The 20,412-nt window shown below is 41.8% G+C and overlaps 1 protein-coding gene across 7 annotated transcripts in view; it reads left to right on the top strand.

Moving 5' to 3' along the window:
* The window catches only part of ubxn4 (UBX domain protein 4), a 190,453-nt gene that overhangs the window by 12,069 nt on the left and 157,972 nt on the right, over window positions 1-20,412 (top strand). For 4 of the 7 annotated variants that reach the window (XM_077536301.1, XM_077536296.1, XM_077536300.1 and 1 more), the window contains exons 6-8: window positions 1,200-1,327; window positions 1,411-1,455; window positions 9,199-9,363. In XM_077536301.1, coding sequence (XP_077392427.1) covers window positions 1,200-1,327; window positions 1,411-1,455; window positions 9,199-9,363 — 338 coding nt within the window. The remainder of the gene's footprint in view (window positions 1-1,199; window positions 1,328-1,410; window positions 1,456-9,198; window positions 9,364-20,412) is intronic. The other 3 variants (XM_077536298.1, XM_077536297.1, XM_077536299.1) reach the window with 3 other exon arrangements.

Genomic DNA, 20,412 nt, shown 5'->3' with positions numbered 1-20,412 from the left:
TCACCTTCACTTTAGGCTGGACACAAATCTTTAGCAAGTCCCTCGCGGCTGTACTGTTTTTGAAGAAGTGCTTCTTTGATATAGGGTAGAAGTCACTCTTTGATGTCTGCCATGAGATGCAATTTCTCGTTTTCACACTGCAGGAACCAATGATGGAACTTGCTGATGTACCCTGGGAGTTTGTCCATAGTTTGCGTTCACACACAAAACTGGTCCTGGGTCTGGAGGGGCCGGAACAGTACTACCTAAGCTTCTAAGCCTGAGGATGGCATTGTAGTAGTCTGAGGAGGGCGTGCGGTGCAGACAATCGATGATTGGTTGTTTGAATTTGGGGGGGTGTTGCACAGCCGCCATAAGCCTAACTGCAGCAAACAAATGTTGTTGTTGTTGTTTTTCTTTTAAGTGTGAGCGTGTGGTATTTACAATATTTACTAGTTATTATGTCCTCATGAGTCGCAGTATTTTAAAATGGAGGTAAGGCGAATGGCTTTCAAATTTTCAACCTGCTCTAATTCGCTCATTTTTCATCCGATATAAAAAATGAGAACGTTTGCGTTCCCCAAACCCTTGCCGTTCTAATGGGCCATTTAAGATATAGCTTAAAAGAGAAATTTTATAAATGCATTCTTACCAATGAAATGTGCATGTAGCTCTTTTTGCAGACTTATTGGTACAACAATACACCGCACACAGTGGCAATTTCACCGTAGAGGCAGTAAATAACATGAAAACGCTGCAGGAAATGAGTTTGTTGGGCATAGTGGGTGATAACGTAAAGATGGCTGCCAGGGGCTACACTTCTCACTATGGTGAATCCATTCACATAAAAGTCCATGGATGTTGCTCACTGTAGTCCAAGGAATGCTCAAGGAGTTTGTATGAATGCACAGACACGTGGAAAATTAGAGGGAACATTGCCTCCCGCATTCCAAAGACATGCATGGCAGGTTAATTGGGCGCTCTGAATTGTCCCTAGGTGTGCTTGTGAGTGTGAGTGGTTGTTCATCTCTCTGTGCCCTGTGATTGGCTGGCAACCAATTCAGGGTGTTATCCCGCCTATTGCCCGAAGCCAGCTGGGATAGGCTCCAGCACCCCCCGCACCCATCACAGCACCCTTGTGAGGAGCAAGCGGTTCAGAAAATGGTTGGATGGATGGATGTTTTGTATGGACTTGATTTCAACCAATGGTTCACACACAGCTTTTTATCCTGGGCTTTCAATTGTTGCAGCTGCATATAGCCAGTCAGCTGTGAATACTACAGCGAGTGAATATTCAGATCCTCAAAGTTTATGTTTTCTGAGTGAAGAAGACCCCGATGTACAAAGGTAACACCACACGTGCAAACTGGCTTGTAATTAGTTTTGGCGATCAAAATAATAATGATATTTTATCTTGCTGGATTTAACATGAACCTGGATGTCAGGCATCTGCAAAAGACAACGCTGGACGATGAGGTAAGCAGTGTTCCCTCTAAGCTGCGCGCACTCCTGAAAATATGATTCCATAAACGTATGTGCCATGAAAAGTATGTTGTTTGAGATGATGGTAATTTTGATAACATGTAATCAAAAACAATTATTGCAATAACTACCCTTACCTTAATTAATAATAATACCTAATAATTAGGTATAATACTAGGGGTGTTAAAAAAAAATCGATTCGGCAATATATCGCGATACTACAGCACACAATTCTCGAATCGATTCAATAGGCAGCCGAATCGATTTTTTTAACATCCATTTTTGATGGAAAAATATTCAACAAAACGTCTAACTTTCATACCTTAAGCATGGAAGAATGTTATATGAATGGAACATTAAGCCTTAATATTTTATTTCAATGCTGTTCTAACATGAAAAATGTTACAACCTGTTTCTTAAATACAGTGGCTCACAATTATAAAACTGAAGTTTCAGATCAATAAATAATACATTTTCATACAAATCTTACAGTGTACATTGTACAAGTTTACTGAATGTTTTTTTCTAAATTTGAGTAAAAAAAAAAAGAAACCGCAACAATCGACTTGTAAATTCATATCGGGATTAATCGGTATCAAATCGAATCGTGACCTATGAATCGTGATATGGATCGAATCGTCAGGTACTAGGCAATTCACACCCCTAAGGTATACCTAAGGGTAATGCCTAATAATTACCCCTTACCTTTTTATGTCCTCTTGCTCAAATTGAGACTGCTACAGTTCTTGTTGAGGGCAAGGCTTGACATGAAGCTTCTTTTTGCTTTAAAAAAGAAAAAAAAATCTTTTAGATAAGAAACTATGTTGAAATGCACGGAATTTTTACAACTATACAGCCATTTTATTCTTTGAAAAATGCACAATTACATTTGTAAACTAGACTAAGCAATTTCTGGATAAATTGTGTGGAAATGCTGAAAGCTGAATGCTAATAGCTGAACGCTAAGCCGAATGCTAATAGCTGAATGCTAATGAAGGAAATAGAAGGATAAATTATGTGAAAATTACATAGTAATTAACTATTAATTACTAGTAATAGTAGTAGTAGTAGTAGTAGTAGTAGTAATAATAGACAGTAGTAGTATTACTAGTAATTATTAAGTAGTACTTAAATGACAAATACAAACCCATCCACCCATTCTTAGTTGGTAGTCAGCACTAGCCACCTACCATAAATTACTAGGAGAGTAAAGTTTTTTCGTTCATCTATTTATAAGCAATGTCTATACTCAACTTTCACATCTTTGGGTGCTGGTACTGAAAAAAAAAAAAAAGGATTATCAGTAGTGTTGTTCCGATACCGATACTAGTATCGGTAGAGGTGCCGATACTGCATTAAAACAGTGGTATCGGTATCGGTGACTACTCACAAGTATCATGCCGATACCATTGATTCCAACACTAATATAGGATTTTGGATGCATCTTGTGTCTTGGCTGGTGCACGACATTTACTGGTATGTGACATGTTCACTGCATGCTGATCTAAGATATCCTATTGGCCCTTGAATGCTCTGAACCAATGGCAGGACAACTTTTTCATGCTGAGGAAAAGAAACCTTAAGTATCGGTATGGTTTCGGTATCGGACGATACTGCAAAGCTGGGTATCGGTATCGGGAGCCAAAATACGGTATCGGAACAGCACTAATTATCAGCAAACATCAGCTAAAATCAGCACAAAAAGTGTGCTGTGTCAGTCTACCTGGCACAAAACACAACTCCTCGTACAATCAGATGACACCTCAATGTCAGTGTTGCAAATTAAAAAAAAAAAAAAAAAAAAGGATGAGAGATTGTGGTACTTCTGCCGCGAGCGCAAAAAAAAGGGGGCCTGCCTAGGATCGTACCCATGACCTCATGTTTCATGCGTCAGCGCCTGTATCCACTGGACCACAGAGGAAATATGTGAAGCCTTGCTCCAATGTTGTAATCAGGTGATGGGACTTGCTATCCACATCTTGCACTTAGGATTAGTATATGAATTTTATATGTAAAACAATTGTACGATGTGTCTGTCATAAAATGTCAAAAAAATAATAATTGCTTCAGTTGGGGTTTGAACCGGCGCACCATTCGTACGGCTGTCTTGCAATGCATCTGACTTGAGCACTTAACCGAGTGAGCGAACCGAAGGAGTGAACATCAGAGCGAATTGGCGTATTTGTAATTTAAAGTGTAATCTGATGGTGAAAGTCAGTGCTGATTTGCAAGACGTGTTTAAATATGTGTTTTACAATTATGACAAGAGCAAATGGCTGTTGTCAAGAGATTTTAGTTTTAACTAAAAAAAAAAAAAGTATGTACAGTCAGAGGTGGGATTTTAACCCACAGCCTCCTGACTACTGGACAAAGAACTTAACCACTCGACCACCACAGCTGTAATAAAGTCTGTTACATAATTTTTATTATTTTAAACTTCCTCACACTTTTTAAAAAAATTTTTTTTACATAATTTACATAATTGATGGATGCACTGAGGTTTAGTATATTAATTGTTTTATGTAAAACAATTGGAAAATATCCATGTCTGAAATGAAAGTTGGGGGTGACAAAAAAAAAATCCCAACTGAGATTCGAACCTGGGATTGGGTGTAAAAATGCAACCACACTCACTTTTTTTTTTTTTTTTTTTTTTTTCCTAATCCAAGTTAATACAGGGTTCCCACGGGGTCTTAAAAAAAGAAGTCCTTAAAAGTCTAAAATTCAGAAAGTAAAATTTTAAAATTTAAAATTGGCTGTCTTAAAAAACAGCCATATTTTCATCCTAGGTCTAAAATTTAATTTACCTAAGTCTAAAATCCTTACATTCCGAGAAGTGTCTGCTCTGTAGAAAGAAAGAAAAGGAACAAAAAATGTGTGTGTTGCCTTGTTTCGATTATTTGCGTGCTCAACGTGAAGGAGACATTTGAGGGGGTGCGTTTGCATTGTAGTTCAGGCGGGCGGGAGCGAAGGTACGTGGGGCGGTGCAAATGAGATGTTTGGTGAGATGTGACGCACAGCGGCTTGTTTTGCCACAAGATACGACAACAAGAGGGGTAGGAATTAGGGACTGGACACACGGGAGGCGATGTCGCTCGCTCTCCATTCATTTCCTATGGAACCAAGGCGACAAGGCGAAAATCGCCTTCCTCCCTCCCTCCCCCTCGGCGACACGCGACATTCGTGTATGTGAAAAATCGCGCGAGTACACGTAGGTCGTGCACGAGTAGGTCCGCGACGCGATACCAGAAAGTTGAAACATGTTCAACTATTGTCGCGGCGCCGAGGCTGTCGCTGAGGCTTCAACCAATCAGCGAATATTTTATTGACGAGCCAATGAACGCAGGGCATGCTAGACAGTGCGATACACGGCAAAATGGGAGAATCTAATTTTAGCAGTCCGACCATCCAGTTTTATATACTTCACGCAATGATTTCCGTGACGTGGACAGGGCACTTAGCAACAATAGTTCAGTTAATTCCAGTAATATATTGTGAATCTTCATCCTCCAGCTATGTAGTGGAACGTCCGTTTACAATGATTCCCTCCAATTTAATGGCCAATCAAAGCTGTTGTCAACAAGCGGCGCTCGAGGGTGAACGTCAGTCGCTGCAGCCATCGCAACTGCTTGTCGCTTCCCGTCTATTTAGGGCCCGAGCAGCGACCGCTGCGAGGTCCCTATTGTTTTTGTAAATATTCTTCTTCTTCTTCTTCTTCTTCTTTTTTATTCTCCGCAAACGATCCCGATGTTGGGTACCTAAACATTCACGAAAACTCACCGAAATTTGCACACTCCTCAGGCCCGGCGAAAAATTTGATATTATGAAGTCGTCATAACAACGCGACTCTATAGCGCCCCCCTAGAGCAACGAAAATTGGCAGGCACGTGTAGCACCCCGAGATGCACAAAAAAGTCTATTGGGACCATGTAGCTAAAATGTACAGGAAATGAGCTATGAATTTTTTAATGTCCAATTTTGGCCTATTTTGGCACATTCACTGTGGTCATGCTTTTTCCCCCTCTGCAAACATTTTTCATCCAATTTTCAAACTTGGCATTTATCATCTCAAGACGTGAGAGAACAACTGGGCAAAAAGTCTTGCCTTTTCGAAATACTATATGATGGGGGCGGGGCATCAAATATTGTCTTTAAAATTTCATTTGTCCAGAAAGAGCAAATGCTTAATAACTCCCATGTTCAAGCTCCAAAAAATCTCAAACTTCTCAGGCAATGTAATAGTCACGGCCTGAAAACATCTATATGATAAAATTCAGTTATACATATAGCGCCACCTAGTGGTAACAATAAATGTCATACTTTACGTTTTTAGCTACTGCGCTGAGCTCGTTGAAGGGATCCAGTTGAAAATTGGTCAGAAAAGCATTAAGATGTTGATCATGCCCCACACCGAATATTGTAACTTTTCGCCAAAGGGCGTGGCCGCTACGGTGCCGCAAAATCTAAAGATTTTTCGTGACAATAAAAGCTGCATTAACTTGACCGAGATGATCCTATCTTCTCAAAATTTCCCACATTTGATGAGAGTCCAGCCCTAAAGACATCTATGAACTTATATTTCATCTTACTGATAGCGCCACCTAGTGGCAATTTTTTTTCTTACGAATTTTCTTCTACGTTTTTCTCCAAACACGTTAACTGGACCTACCTCATATTTGCTCAGATGAGGGATTCGGCCTTCATGATGTCACAACACGAAGTTTGTGAGTTTTCGCGAATCGCTGTGGGCGTGGCTAAGCGCTGTTCGCCAAGAAAACAACGCCAGTTTTGAGGGTCTAAACATGCGCAGAAACTCATGAAACTTGGCACACACATCTGGCCTGGTAAAATGAACAATATTTCATTGTTGATTGTGCTATTTTTACAAAAATGACTCAATAGCGCCCCCTAGGAATTTTTAATGAAGCAGCCCCGGTTGTACGTTTAAGCAAGATCTACGAAAATTTTTAGGTGTATGAGGGAGCCCAAGACCTACAAAAAAGTCTCTTGGACCCATGTGCTAAAATGAACAGGAAGTGAGCTACGAATTTTTGAATGTCCCATTTTTGACGATTTTTGCACATTCACAGGGGGCAGACTTTTGCCCATTTCTCCTACACGTTTCATCTGACTGAGTTAAGACTTGACCTGGACCATGTCAAGACCTGAGCCAACGACAGGGGGAAAAAGTCTTGCCTTTTCGAAATACTATATGATGAAGGCGGGGCATCAAAATTTGTGTTTCGCACTGAAAAAGGATATGCTTAATAACTCCCCGGTACATGCTCCAAAAAATCCCAAACTTGACATGTATGTTTATCATCAAGGCCTGAAGCTATCTCTATGACAACATTCAGTTATATATGCAGCGTCACCTAGCCCTTGAGGCATAAAAAAAAATACCCCACATACGGTATTTTGTACAAAAAATGTAAACTCATTCTAAGTGTGATAACTAAGTCATTTATGAATATTCTTTTAGTTTCCACCACTCAAAATGTTCACTGGCATCAGACTTATCCAAACATATATATATTTTTATTTATTTTTGATAGTCTCTGTGGACATTAAAAGCAATATCGTGAATGAAGGATATGCATAATAACTCCACGGTACATGCTCCAAAAAAAAATCCCACACTTGACATGTATGCTTATAATCAAGGCCTGAAGGTATCTCTATGACAACATTCAGTTATAAATACAGCGCCACCTAGCCCTTGAGGCATAATATATTTAAAAAAAACAACCCACATACGGTATTTTGTACAAAAAATGTAAACTCATTCTAAGTGTGATAACTAAGTCATTTATGAATATTCTTTTAGTTTCCACCACTCAAATTGTTCACTGGCTTCACACCGATCCAAACGTATGTACGTTTCCATTTTGTTTTATTCATTTTTGATTGCCCCTTTGGACAATAAAAGTAACATTGTGCAATGAGTACAACGAGCGATGATGTATATATACACTTTTACAAAAAATACCAATCAGGGCAACTCATTGCCTAAAAATAAATAAGGACGCTGATTTTTGCAGGTCTTAACAATCACCAAAACCCGTTGAGCTTGACACACACTGGCAAAAAAAATTTCTACATGTAAACGTTTATTATGCCATTTTCAAAGAAATTTTGCTTCCAATATGCCAGTACCCCAACGTGCCAGTACCCTAACGTGCAAGTACCCCAACGTGCAAGGACCCCAACGTGGCCCGGGCTGCGAGGGCCCTTTATAGCTGCTCGCAGCTCTAGTTTGGTATTGCCCTTATACAAAAAGATTCTGGAAAGAGGTGTCTCGATTTATTATTGATTATATTGACTCTACTTTCTGTCTTTTCTAGAAATGTACTGTTTGGATTCTGTAATGATGATAGTGAACGGAACAAAAATATTTTAATGATTAACTTGATAATTATTTTGGCTAAATTTCATAGAAACAAATCTAAAGTTAGTCATTCAAGACCTTTGTTTTTAGTTTTTGAATTGGAAACCAAACAGTACATTAATACAATATTGAACTCGACAAACAAGAAAGCAATGAGAACTGTGGCTTTATGCTCTTTTTTTTTTTTTTTTTTTTTTTTTTTTTTTTTTTAAGTAACCCCCTGGCATATTTGTGTTTTTTTTGTTTTTTTCTTGTATTAATGACGTGTGTGTGAATTGTTCTCAAGTTAGGTGTATAACTTGTTTAAAATTGTACAATTAAAAATAAATAAATAAATAAATTTAAAAAAAAACCTATGGTAAAAAATTTTTTTTTTGAAAATTGTCGCTTCCCGTCTGCGGCGACAAGTACCTCGTCGCAAACTTTTTCCACTTACTGTGACTCTCGATGGTGAATTGGCGGTCACAAACACGGCTCGCAAAGTCAGGTCATCTTGGTCACGAAAGAAGAGCTTATTCCCCTCGGCGTAAAAAAATAAAAATAAAATAAAAATCCTCTCTGCGTGAAAAAAATTAAATAAAATCCCTCGTGACAAAATAACACTCGGTGATTAATTGCAGGTCATGGCAAAAAAACAAACAGACAAACAAATAAACAACCACCATCGCCTGTGTTTTAATAACCATACCACACTGAAATTGAAGCGAAGGGAGGACTTGACAAGTTGGGGAGCACCATGTGTGTGGGTGGGTGCGTGTGTGGCGCTGACTGTAAATTGAAGACTATTATTTTGCAGGAAATATAAGGAACAATGGGTATTTATTTAATGCAGATTTTCCACTCAATTCAACACATGTTCAACATTTACGGCCTCAAAACTAAAAATAAATACATATATAATAATAAAAAAGTCGATTAGTCATTACAAATATGAGAAGTAAAGTCGATTTGGAAAAAAGTCATTAGTGACAGCCCTCGTGTGTATGTATGTGATTGTTGTGTACATTGTTTTGAGAACTGAAGTTCATCTCAGGTTGGTCATTGTCAATATTTATTGTATTATATATGTTGTATGCTTTTGGTGCACTTGGACATGTTTGAAACCAATACAAGGTGACATGGTTTTGAGAATCAAATATGTGACCCCCCCCCCCCCTTTTTTTTTTTTTTTTGTCGGAAATTTTTCTCATAATGGTCTAAAAAAGTCAAACAAAGGTCTAAAATTTCACTGAGTGATTCCTGGAAGAACCCTGTAATAACAACTGACCGAAAGACTAAATATGTGAGTTCTCTGGAATCAACCAAATGTCTTTGTACTAGCTCTGTCCTGGTTCTGTCCTCTCTTACAGAAGGAGAGTAGAAAGCCAAAGGAACAACAGAAGACTGCAAAGGATATGCACAACTTTAAGAGGGAACAGGAAGATGAAAAGACCAAGCAAATCCTGGAAGAGAGAAACAGAGAGAGAGAGGTGGACAAAGTTGCCAGGGAGAGGGTCAAACAACAAATTGCTATGGTAATTAAGTCTTTAATTCTGCATTCCCTTTCACCAGAGGTCAGTGTCAACTAAAGCCTGGTACACATATAAAGACAAGATTGCCCCTACCAAGGACGTCAAACGCCTGTAATAAGATTGTCTTATAAGATCTTTATGTGTGAGCTGTGTTAAGAGTGGATTTGTCCCAATAATTGGGTCCAAAACCAGTCGGGGCCGACAATCTTAAATAACGAACATGTTGAGCGTTTACGACGAAAATCTTCGGGGAAGCCAAGGTTATGGCTGCCCAATATATCGGAAAAATATTGATATCGCGATATTGGCCAATGCAATAAGTTTCATATGGAATTTTATGCTTTTATTTGAATTTGACCAAAAAGTCGGTAACTAAAATGTGCACTGCCATCCAATAGTTAAACTAGGGTAATGACAAAAAATTAAGAATATATTCAATATACTTATTTTATTGCATGAAAAAAAATTAATTTTTTCATTAGATAATAAAAATTTCATTTCTTTAGGTACATGTTATATATATATATATATATATATATATATATATATATATATATATATATATTATAATCACAATAATCGGTATCGCTATCTTCAGCAACTATATCGCATGATTTTCCAATATCGTGCAGCCCTAGTCAAGGTTCTCCCAAGCCAGCTGACTCCACAGACTGTGACGTGAATGGAATGGAGCCAAACAAGGAAGCTCTCTGAAATGACGAACGAACGCCCATACATTAAACAAATATCACCTACCTGAAGTTCATCCATCCTTTTTATGAATACCAAGTGGTTAAGACAAGGACCAGGCGCCTGCCGGGAATTGCGTGATGACTACAAGTAGCACTTTTGCTTGGTAAACTGAACTCGGTTCCTGTGTGGGCTGCTTTTACCCCACAAGCACGTGGTCACGGGTTCGAGCCCCGCTTTCTCCGTGATTTTTCTTCTTTCTCCATGTTTTTTTCCCCCCCCAACAGCTTATATACCTACTAGTGTTGTTCCTAAACCGATACTGCATTAAAACAGTGGTATCGGTATCGGTGACTACTCACAAGTAACATGCCGATACCATTTAAATCCAACGCTAATATAGGATTTTGGATGCAGCATCTTGTCTCGCTCATGCACGACATTCACTGGTATGTGACATGCTCACTGCATGCCGATCTAAGATATCTTATTGGTCCTTGAATGCTCTGAACCAATGGCAGGACAGCTTTTTCATGTTGAGGAAAAAAACCTTAAGTATCGGTATCGGCCGATACTGCAAAGCTGGGTATCGGTATCGGAACAACACTAATGCCTACCCAATGTCATCATCTTTGAACGTGGGTTCCCCAGGCACCAGAAATTATTTTCCAAAGCAATTATTTCCTTGCAGACATTAACACTTTATACTGCTCCCGTCTCCCGTCCACTTCGAAAACATTTGGCGATCATACCAGGAAGTGCTGGTAGTTTAAGTGTTTGTGAAGTCACGTGTGATCACACAAGATCTTTCCCTCAGAGGATTGGATTCTTGACTAGTGGTGGAAACACGTGGACTGGTTGAGCGAACTCCCACGCACCCTCGAGGATCCTATGGTGTGGAGCTGGTCCACTGTTCCACGGCCAGGACAAAAACCACACTGCTCCTCCTTCATCCAAGATTGGACTTCCCGATGGACCCTCCTCTCCAACACCCCTGAATAGACCCTACCAGGGAGGCTGAGGAGTGTGATCCCTCTATAGTTGCAACACACTCTCCAGTCCCCCTTCTTAAACAGGAGGACCACCAGCCCGGTCTGCCAATCCAGAGGCACTGTCCCCGATGTCCATGCGATTTTGTAGAGGCGTGTCAAACACGACAGCCCCACAACATCGAGAGCCTTTCGGAACTCTGGGTCTGATCTCAACCACCTCAGTGACTTCGACCCCAGAGATAGGAGAGACCACTTCAGAGTCCTCACACTCGAAGGAAGACTGGAATTGAGGAGGTCTTCGAGGTATTCCCCCCACCGACTCACGAAGTCCTAAATCAAAGTCAGTGGCACCCCATCTCCACTATACAGAGTGCACTGCTTCCCTCTCCTGAGACTCCGGATGGTGGACCAGAATGTCCTCGAAGCCGTCCGGAAGTCATTTTCCATGGCCTCACAGAACTCCTGAGTTTTTGCCTCAGTGACCGCCGAAGCCGTATTCCGCTTGGCCAGCCGGTACCTGTCAGATGCTTCCGGAGTCTCACAGGCCAGAAAGGCCCGAAAGGACAGCTTGACGGCATCCCTTACCGCTCGTGTCCACTAGCGGGTTCGAGCATTGCCGCCGCAATAGGCACCAACCACCTTATGGCCGCAGCTCCGATCGACCACCTCAACAATGGAGGCGTGGAACATGGCTCACTCTGACTCAATGTCCCCTGCCTCCCCCGGGACAAGGGAGAAGTTCTGCCGGAGGTGGGTGTTGAAACTCTTTCTGACAGGGGATTCCGCCAGAGGTTCCCAGCAGACCCTCACAATACGCTTGGGTCTGCAAGGTCGGACCGGTATCTTCCCCCACCATCGGCGCCAACACACCACCAGGTGGTGAACAGTTGACAGCTCCACCCCTCTCTTCACCCGAGTTTCCAAAACATGCGGCCGCAAATCCGATGACACGACTACAAAATCGATCATCGAACTGCGGCCTACGGTGTCCTGGTGCCAAGTGCACATATGGACACCCCTGGTTTTTTTTTTTTTTGAACTTACATTTTATTGAGTTATTTTTTTTTTACAACAATAGAGCATTTTGTACAACATTCCTTAAAAGAAAAACAATATACATGTATATGAAAAGAAAATACAATAATTAGGACATGAACAGTGTCATCTATATACTTAGCATTCCGACACAGCCAACAATAGTCACTACAGTCACTACAATCAACGAGTAGTACATCCACAAGCACCCCTCCCAGCGCGTATTGCTAGTTGGACCTCAATATCAAATATTCCACCTGGCTCCATCTTTTTCTAAAAATATGCATTTGAATTCGTAATAAGTAGGTTATCTTTTCCATGTGATAGATTTCTCTCAATTTTTGAATCCAAAAATTAAAGGAGGGAGGTTCAGTTTGCAGCCAAGAGCTTGTAATACATTTCAGAGCTGCTGTGAAAAGAATGTTTAAAAGATATGTTGCAGCCTGTCCCCGCACCCCAGGTGGAGTGGTACCAAGTACAGCCACCATTAAGTCCCTTGGTATTGTGACTTGAAAAATCTGGTTTATGGCCCTGTACACTTCATCCCAGAAACACTTTAGTTTGGAGCAAGACCAGAAAATGTGTGTGTGATTAGGCACCTCAGTGCCACAATTCCTCCAACACAGACTTGGGACATTAGGGGTCATCTTAGCAACAATGTCTGGGGTCCTGAAGTATCTACAACATATCTTCCATTTAAATTCTCTCCATGTGTTGGAGTTAGTGGTCCGGTGCGCCAACATACATACCTCTCTCCACTTTTCATCAGATATAATCCGACCCGCCTCCACCTCCCATCTTTGTTTTGCAGAAATGGGCTGATCATGAGCCAATAATACAAATATTTTATAAAGTTTTGTAATAACTTTTTTGTGCTCTTGCCGTTTTTGACATTCAATTAAAAACATTTCTTTTTTTTTTTTTCTTTTTTTTTTTTAAGAGCTCAGAATTGTTCATTCGGTAGTCTTACCGATTCAACGTCTTATCATCATTGCTCTTTTTTTTTTTTGTGTGTGTGCGTTTGCGTGCGTGCGTGCGTGCGTGCGCGTGCGTGTGCGTGCAAATACGTATAAATTTATACTCATTAATTCACCTAAAGCCTTATAAATATCCCATTACCCTTCGCCTTAACCTGGTACTTCAGAATCTTGCCAGAGTCATGAATATTAAATGGTCAGGAGACCAGAGAAAAGGTCAGAAAAAAAATAAAGAGAAAAGAAAGATAAATCAAAGTGAAATCCAGCACCGACCAAACACTTCCTGCCTTCCTCATGATTACAAAATCAAAGTCTTACGCCAACCCCGGAAGCCTCTAAATTCCAGCAAATGTAGTGAGATCTCAAGAGACCAGAGGAAAAACTAAAGAGAGGAAGGAGGGAAGGATCGATAAGGCAGAGTGAGATCCATAGAAGCCAGTACATCCAATCCATCAAAGTGAAATCCAGCACCAACAAAACCCCTCCTGCGTGGTTACAAAACCAGAGTCTTATGCCAACCCCAGAAGCCTCAAACTTCCAATAAATTGAGATCTCAAGTGACCAGAGGAAAAACTAAAAAGAGGAAGGAGGGAAGGATAGATAAAGCAAAGTGAGATCCACAGACACCAGCACCCACTGATTCAAGGGGCTGTGGGAGGGAGAGGCTATTTCTGTTGAGTTTCAGTAGATGCTGGTGCGACGGATCTGGCATGCATAAGGACCACCACCAAAGAAAGAAAGCCGTCAACCGTGGTCCAGCAAAGCGAGCACCGCTTCTTCAAATGTAGTCCTAGGTACTTTTAAAGGCAACATTTGGAATAGGAATAAAAACCTTGGTAAAACATTCATACGAATGGATTCTATGCGTCCAATGAGTGAGAGAGGCAGTGCTGACCAACGATCTAAATCGTTTTTTATAGTAGTAATTATTCAGCCATAATTTGCATGATACAAATTGTCTAATGAGATGGGAATAGAAATTCCCAAATACTGTATTCCCTCTTTTGGCCAACGAAACCCGCTTTGCCATTTTAGCTCCAGAGGGATATCACCCAGAACATCCATGGCTTCTGTCTTATCTACATTAATTTTGTACCCAGAGTAGTACCCATATAATGATAACTTCTTCATTAGACATGGAATTGTAGTGGACTGCTCAGTCAAATACATAAGGACGTCGTCGGAGATATTTTATGTTTTTCATTGCCAATCAACACTCGTTTTATATCATCGTCATCTCTAATGAGTTGCGCTAACGGTTCAATGCTGATAGCAAAGAGCAAGGGTGAGAGCGGACAACCTTGCCGGCATCCACGTTCCAAATTAAACCTTGCAGACCGGAACCCGTTCACCCTGACAGCTGCTTGAGGGGAAGAATATACTGTTTCAATCCAATCAATAAACTTCGGGCCAAATTTGAATTTTCTTAACGTATGAATTAAATATTTCCATGAAACTCGGTCAAACGCCTTTTGTGCATCTAATGACAGGACTGCAGTCCTGGTCTTACTTTGTTTTTGATATGATATTATATTAACTAAGCGCCTTAAGTTGTTTCCATAGTGTCTCCCAGTGATAAAACCAGTTTGGTCTGGATGAATGATATTCGTTATTATTTTGTTTAGACGTTGCGCCAGTATAGCTGTCAAAATACGTACATCCCCATTTAACATAGATAAAGGCCTGTACGAGCCACAATTAGTAGGATCTTTGCCATCCTTATGTAATACTACTATTGTTGCTTCTGACCAGGATGAAGCCATTGTTTTGGTTTGTAATGAGTAATGGTAGGCATTTAAGAGGAGGGGAGTTACTTCTTCCCGAAAACACTTGTAGAACTCATTTATTATTCCGTCTGGTCCGGGGCATTTGTTATTTTTAAACTATGAGATAATCTGTTTAATTTCCCAATCACGAATTGGTTCACCCAGGCCTGTAGAAGCAGATTCAGGCAGCGCGGTTAGATTAATACTCTGTAGAAATTGTGCTATTTCAGAATCATCAGTGCAGGTATCGGTATCTTGGTAAAGGAGTTTATAAAAATTTGCGAAGGCTTCAGCTATCTCTTTGGGCTTGACTACAAATTTGCTTCCCACTTTTATTTTATGCACAATATTAGAGGATTGTTGTTTTCGTAATTTAAAAGCCAAAAGTCTGCTCGCTCTATGTCCATATTCATAATACTGGTGCTTAGCAAATTGTAAATTCCCCTCTATTTTTTCTGATAATAGCCCTTGAAGTTCCTCACGAGCTTTACTAAGATCTGCTAGGTTAGGTAACGTCCCTTGTTTGTGTTTATGCTCCAGTTCACGGATTTTGTCCTCTAATTCCAACTGCTTAGCAAGCTTGCGTCGCTTTCTTGCTGTAGCGTAAGAAATGATACTCCCTCTTAAATACGCTTTAGCACAATCCCACAATATAATAGAAGATATGCCTGGAGTATTGTTTGTATCCAAATAGTTCTTAAACTCAGTTTTAATAAAATCGACAAATTCTCTGTCGTTAAGGAGAGATGCATTTAATCTCCATTGCTTTGGGGTTGGTGTCAAGCCCAGATCCCACTGGAGAATGACTGGAGCGTGGTCTGAAATTGTGACGGGCATGATATTTATGTCTTCAACCCTATGCAGTTCAGCTTTAGGAGTAAAAAAAATAGTCAATTCTCGTATAGGTTGCATGTCTGTTAGAATAAAATGTAAAGTCTCTCCCTTTCGGGAATTTGGATCTCCATACGTCTACAATACCCGCCTCTGCAGACAAATATTTGAGAATTTTTCCCATTTTTGGTAATGCGGTTTGAGATGCAGACTGTCTTATCTTGTTGAGACATTACGCAGTTGAAATCTCCACCCATGAGTAAAAGGCCAGAGCTATACTCCGCAATCCTATTAAATAATAACTTCACAAAGCCTGGTTGATCCTCATTTGGGGCGTAGACATTAACAATAGAAACTGCAATGCCATCTAGGAGCCCATTGACCAGTATAAACCTGCCTTCTTCATCTCGATGTACTAATGTTTCAGCAAAATTAATTTGTCTGTGCATTAATATTGCCACCCCTCTTCTTTTCCCAGAGCAGTGAGATGAATAATACACCTTATCAGCCCAGGATTTCCTCAGTTTCTGGTGCTCATCATCTGATAAATGTGTTTCTTGCAATAAGGCAATTTGGCATTTGAGGTGTTTAAGCTGTGATAATATTTTCTTTTTTTTGATCGGGCTATTCAACCCTCTCACATTATAACTTAGAATTGACAGAGGACTCATGACATAAAACAGTTAGTTGTTGTACAAATAAGGCAATTTGAGGATTATATTGGGGGAGAGGCGAGTGAAGAGAGGCATAGTAGTGACCACATATGTAATGACATAGCTGTGCGCAGGAATGTTTTATCAAAATAAAAAACTTTTACCTTTATAGAAGTAACACCATAACATGTAAAAAATAATAGCTCTATTGTTCTCCTAAATGTAACTAGATCTCCGGGGAACAAGAAGATCAGAATGCAAAAGAAAACAACACTAATAACAAAAAAACTAACATATGAAACGCAAAAGTGTGGGATAACGTCCCTAGCCACTGTATTTAAGCAGGAAACAACACCGTCTGACACGATGTGCTCTATCCACTCCAAAAGAGAGGAGCAAAAACCAAACTGTGAATTAACCAACCAAAACAACATTGGAGCTCTGGCTCCTGCAGATCACATATGGAATAAGAGGGGGGGGAAAAAAACAAAAAAAAGAAACGACAAGTATTCAATTTTAGTCTACTAAACAAAAGTACAAATGATACATTATTAACAATTAACAATTCCAGGTAAGGGGAAAAAAAATTGGCAGTACCTTATGTAACTGATAAACCAAATTGTGCAAGCAACAATATAATATGTCACCGTTCCTATCAGCAGAGACTGGCGACATTTTCGAGCACACAGTACCTCAAGGTTACCCCTCAGGCACGGAAAGGATAGTAGACTGGATGTAAGTCATGGCCTTGGCGGGGTCTTGAAACTCCAGGCTTTCATTCTTGAAGGTGATACGGAACCTTGCTGGATAGAACAATCCGAAACGCACATCACAACGCCCCCGCAAAGCTTTCCGTGCATCTGTGAATGCGGCTCGGGCTTTCGCAACTCCCGTGGTCTAGTCCGGGAAAAAGCTGATCCTTTTTCCGTTGTACGTCAGCGGGGCTTTCTCCCTGGCTCTTCTCAAGATGTCCGCAGCATCCCCATCGTAATGCATCTTGGCAACAATCACTCGGGGCCTGTCGTCACCTGGCTTCTTGGGTGCAAGTGTACGGTGCGAGCGATCAACTTTGACGTCCCTGTCCAGCTGTAGAACGTGTTTAATGATTTTAGACACCTCCTTTGGACTACTGGAGTTCGGATATTCATCGATGCCCACAATGCAAATGTTTCCACGCCTCATCCTTCCTTCCAGATCTTCACACTTCTCCCGAAGTGATTTTACGTCGTTCTGGAGCCCTTTTACCGTGGCTTTCAATTCGATTTCAATTTCAGTTACATCATCAGACCATGCAGACATATCAACCTTCACTTCCTGGACGTCGGTTTCAATGCTATCAAATCTAGCATTCACCGCAACAGCACTGTTAGCAATCTCGGCCCGCACCGCCTGGAGCTCAGCTCTGAGAGCGGCGAAGTCATTCGCCAAGGCGTTCTTAAGTTCCTCCCTTATGATTTGGGTGATGTCGCCTCTCAAGGTCACCAGAATCTGAGCTTTAACGTCGTCGCCCATTTCCCGAGGTGACAGTTTGGTCTTGGACTTGTCCGATTCAGTAGCCTGTTGCCTCGTTGTCGGCCTTTTGGGCTTCTCACCAGCGCCGTCGAACTTAAATTTTTGTAGTTTATCCGCCATGCGCAGAAATGAGCGACGTTAGCGAGTCCTCGAAGGTTCAAAGTTGCAATACACAAATTTTCGTTTCAAAAGGGCAGGAAAAATGTCATTTTTTAAGTGAAAGGAGAAAAAGTCTGCAGGAGCTCAGAGAAGCACGTCTTTACTCCATTTCGGCTCACGAGCGCCCCCGACACCCCTGTTTTTGAACATGGTGTTTGTTATGGACAATCCGTGATGAGAACAGAACACCACTCGGGTTCTGATTAGGGCCGTTCTTCCCAATCACGCCCCTCCAGATCTCACTGTCATTGCCCACATGAGCGTTGAAGTCCCCCAGCAGAACGAGTGAGTCCCCGGGGTGAGCGCTCTCCAGCACACCCTCCAAGGACTTCAAAAAGGGTGGGTACTCTGAACTGCTGTTTGGTGCATATTCACAAACAACAGGCAGGACCCGTCCCCCCACCGGAAGGCGGAGGGAGGCTACACTCTCGTCTCCCGGGGTGAACCCCAAAGCACTGGCAATAAGTGTGCAAAATTAGCATTTTCTTTTTAAAATCTCAAAATCCTGATTAAATAAATGAATCCCGATTTATTTTTAAAAAAAAAAGAAACTTAGACTTTTTATTTTTTTATTTTTCTAGAGTTCAGAATTGTTCATTCGATAGTCTCACCGATTCAATGTCTTATCATCATTGCTCTTTTTTTTTTTTTTTTGTGCGCGCGCGTGCGTTTGCGTGCGTGTGTGCATGTGTGTACAAATACGTATACATTTATACTCATTAATTCACCTAAAACCTTATAAAAATCCCATTACCCTTCACCTTAACCAGGTACTTCAAAGTCTCGCCAGAGTCGTGAAGTTCAAATGGTCAGGAGACCAGAAAAAGGTAAAAAAAGATAAAGAAAGATAAATCAAAGTGAAATCCAGCACCGGCTAGACACTTCCTGCCTTCCCCATGTTTACAGAATCAGAGTCTTACACTGACCCCAGAAGCCTCTAAATTCCAACAAATTAACGAGATCTCAAGAATCCGGAGGAAAAACTAAAGAGAGAAAGGAGGGAAGGATCGATGAGGCAGAGTGAGATCCATGGAAACCAGTACATCCAATCCATCAAAGTAGGGGTGTTAAAAAAAAATCGATTCGGCGATATATCGCGATACTACATCGCGCGATTCTCGAATCGATTCAATAATTGGCAGAATCGATTTTTTTAGGATTCACACCTTGAGCATGGAAGAATATTATATGAACGGAACATTAAGCCTTAATATTTTTATTTTAATGCTGTTCAAACATGAAACAGATTACAACCTCTATAAGACTGAAATTTCAGATAAATAATACATTTTCATATAAAACTTACACTCTACAAGCTTACTGATTAGTATTTTCTAAATTTGAATGAAAAAAAATTGCAACAATCGACTTATAAATTCGTATCGGGATTAATCGGTATCGAATCGAATCGTGACCTGTGAATCGTGATATGAATCGAATTGTCAGGTACTAGGCAATTCACACCCCTACATCAAAGTGAAATCCAGCACCAACCAAACCCCTCCTGCGTGGTTACAAAACCAGAGTCTTATACCAACCCCAGAAACCTCAAACTTCAAATAAATTGAGGAGATCTCAAGTGACCAGAGGAAAAACATAAGAGAGGAAGGAGGGAAGGATTGATAAAGCAAAGTGAGATCCACAGACACCAGCACCCACTGATTCAACGGGCTGTGGGAGGGAGTGGCGAATTCTGTTTGAGTTTCAGTAGATGCTGGTGTGATGGAACTGGCATGTATAAGGACCGCCACCAAAGAAAGAAGCCGTCAACCGCGGCCCAGCAAAACGAGCACCGCCCCCCCCCCCCCCCCGGAATCCCCCAGGCCGCGGCAGCACCAAGGCCACCCCCACGCCACCCGAGCGGACACCGGTCGGCGAGCCGACCCAGACGCCCGGAACACCTCCGCCCCAGCCCCGGCCCACACCCCCGAGCCCAAGGCCGCAGAACGAGGCCCGGCGGGCCCCCACAGCGCCTCACCGGTCCCCAGCCCCCCCCTCGCCCACGACCCCCCCGCACCCCGCCCAAACCCGCCACCCGCCACGACCCAGGCCCCGCCACCCCCCAGCCTCCAAACCCCCGAACACACCCCGACCCCCAACCCGCACATACCTCCACCCCCCCCAAACAAGCCGCCACCCCCCGCAACCACCACCCCCAGCCCCGCCACCCCCCACCCTCACCCCCGGAAACCGGCACCGGGCAGCAGCGCAGAGAGGGAAGACGTGCCCACCACACCTCCAGTCGTGCGGAAGGAACACAGCGGCGGGAGGGGGGAAACAGAGGAGGAAGCACCGTGGGAGGGGCGGGACACCAGAACACCGAGCCCGGTGGGAAGAGGCCCCGGTCGTCGTGCCAGCGTACTAGTGACACCTAACCCTGTTACTGAGTCCGCCAGCTCGCAGACTGGCGAGCTTTACCCTTACACCGTGAATGTGG

This window comes from Festucalex cinctus, chromosome 11 (assembly GCF_051991245.1).
Source record: "Festucalex cinctus isolate MCC-2025b chromosome 11, RoL_Fcin_1.0, whole genome shotgun sequence".
Lineage (NCBI taxonomy): Eukaryota > Metazoa > Chordata > Actinopteri > Syngnathiformes > Syngnathidae > Festucalex > Festucalex cinctus.
The sequence above is the reverse complement of the archived record's forward strand: the minus strand, read 5'-3'. Positions and strand labels throughout refer to the sequence as shown.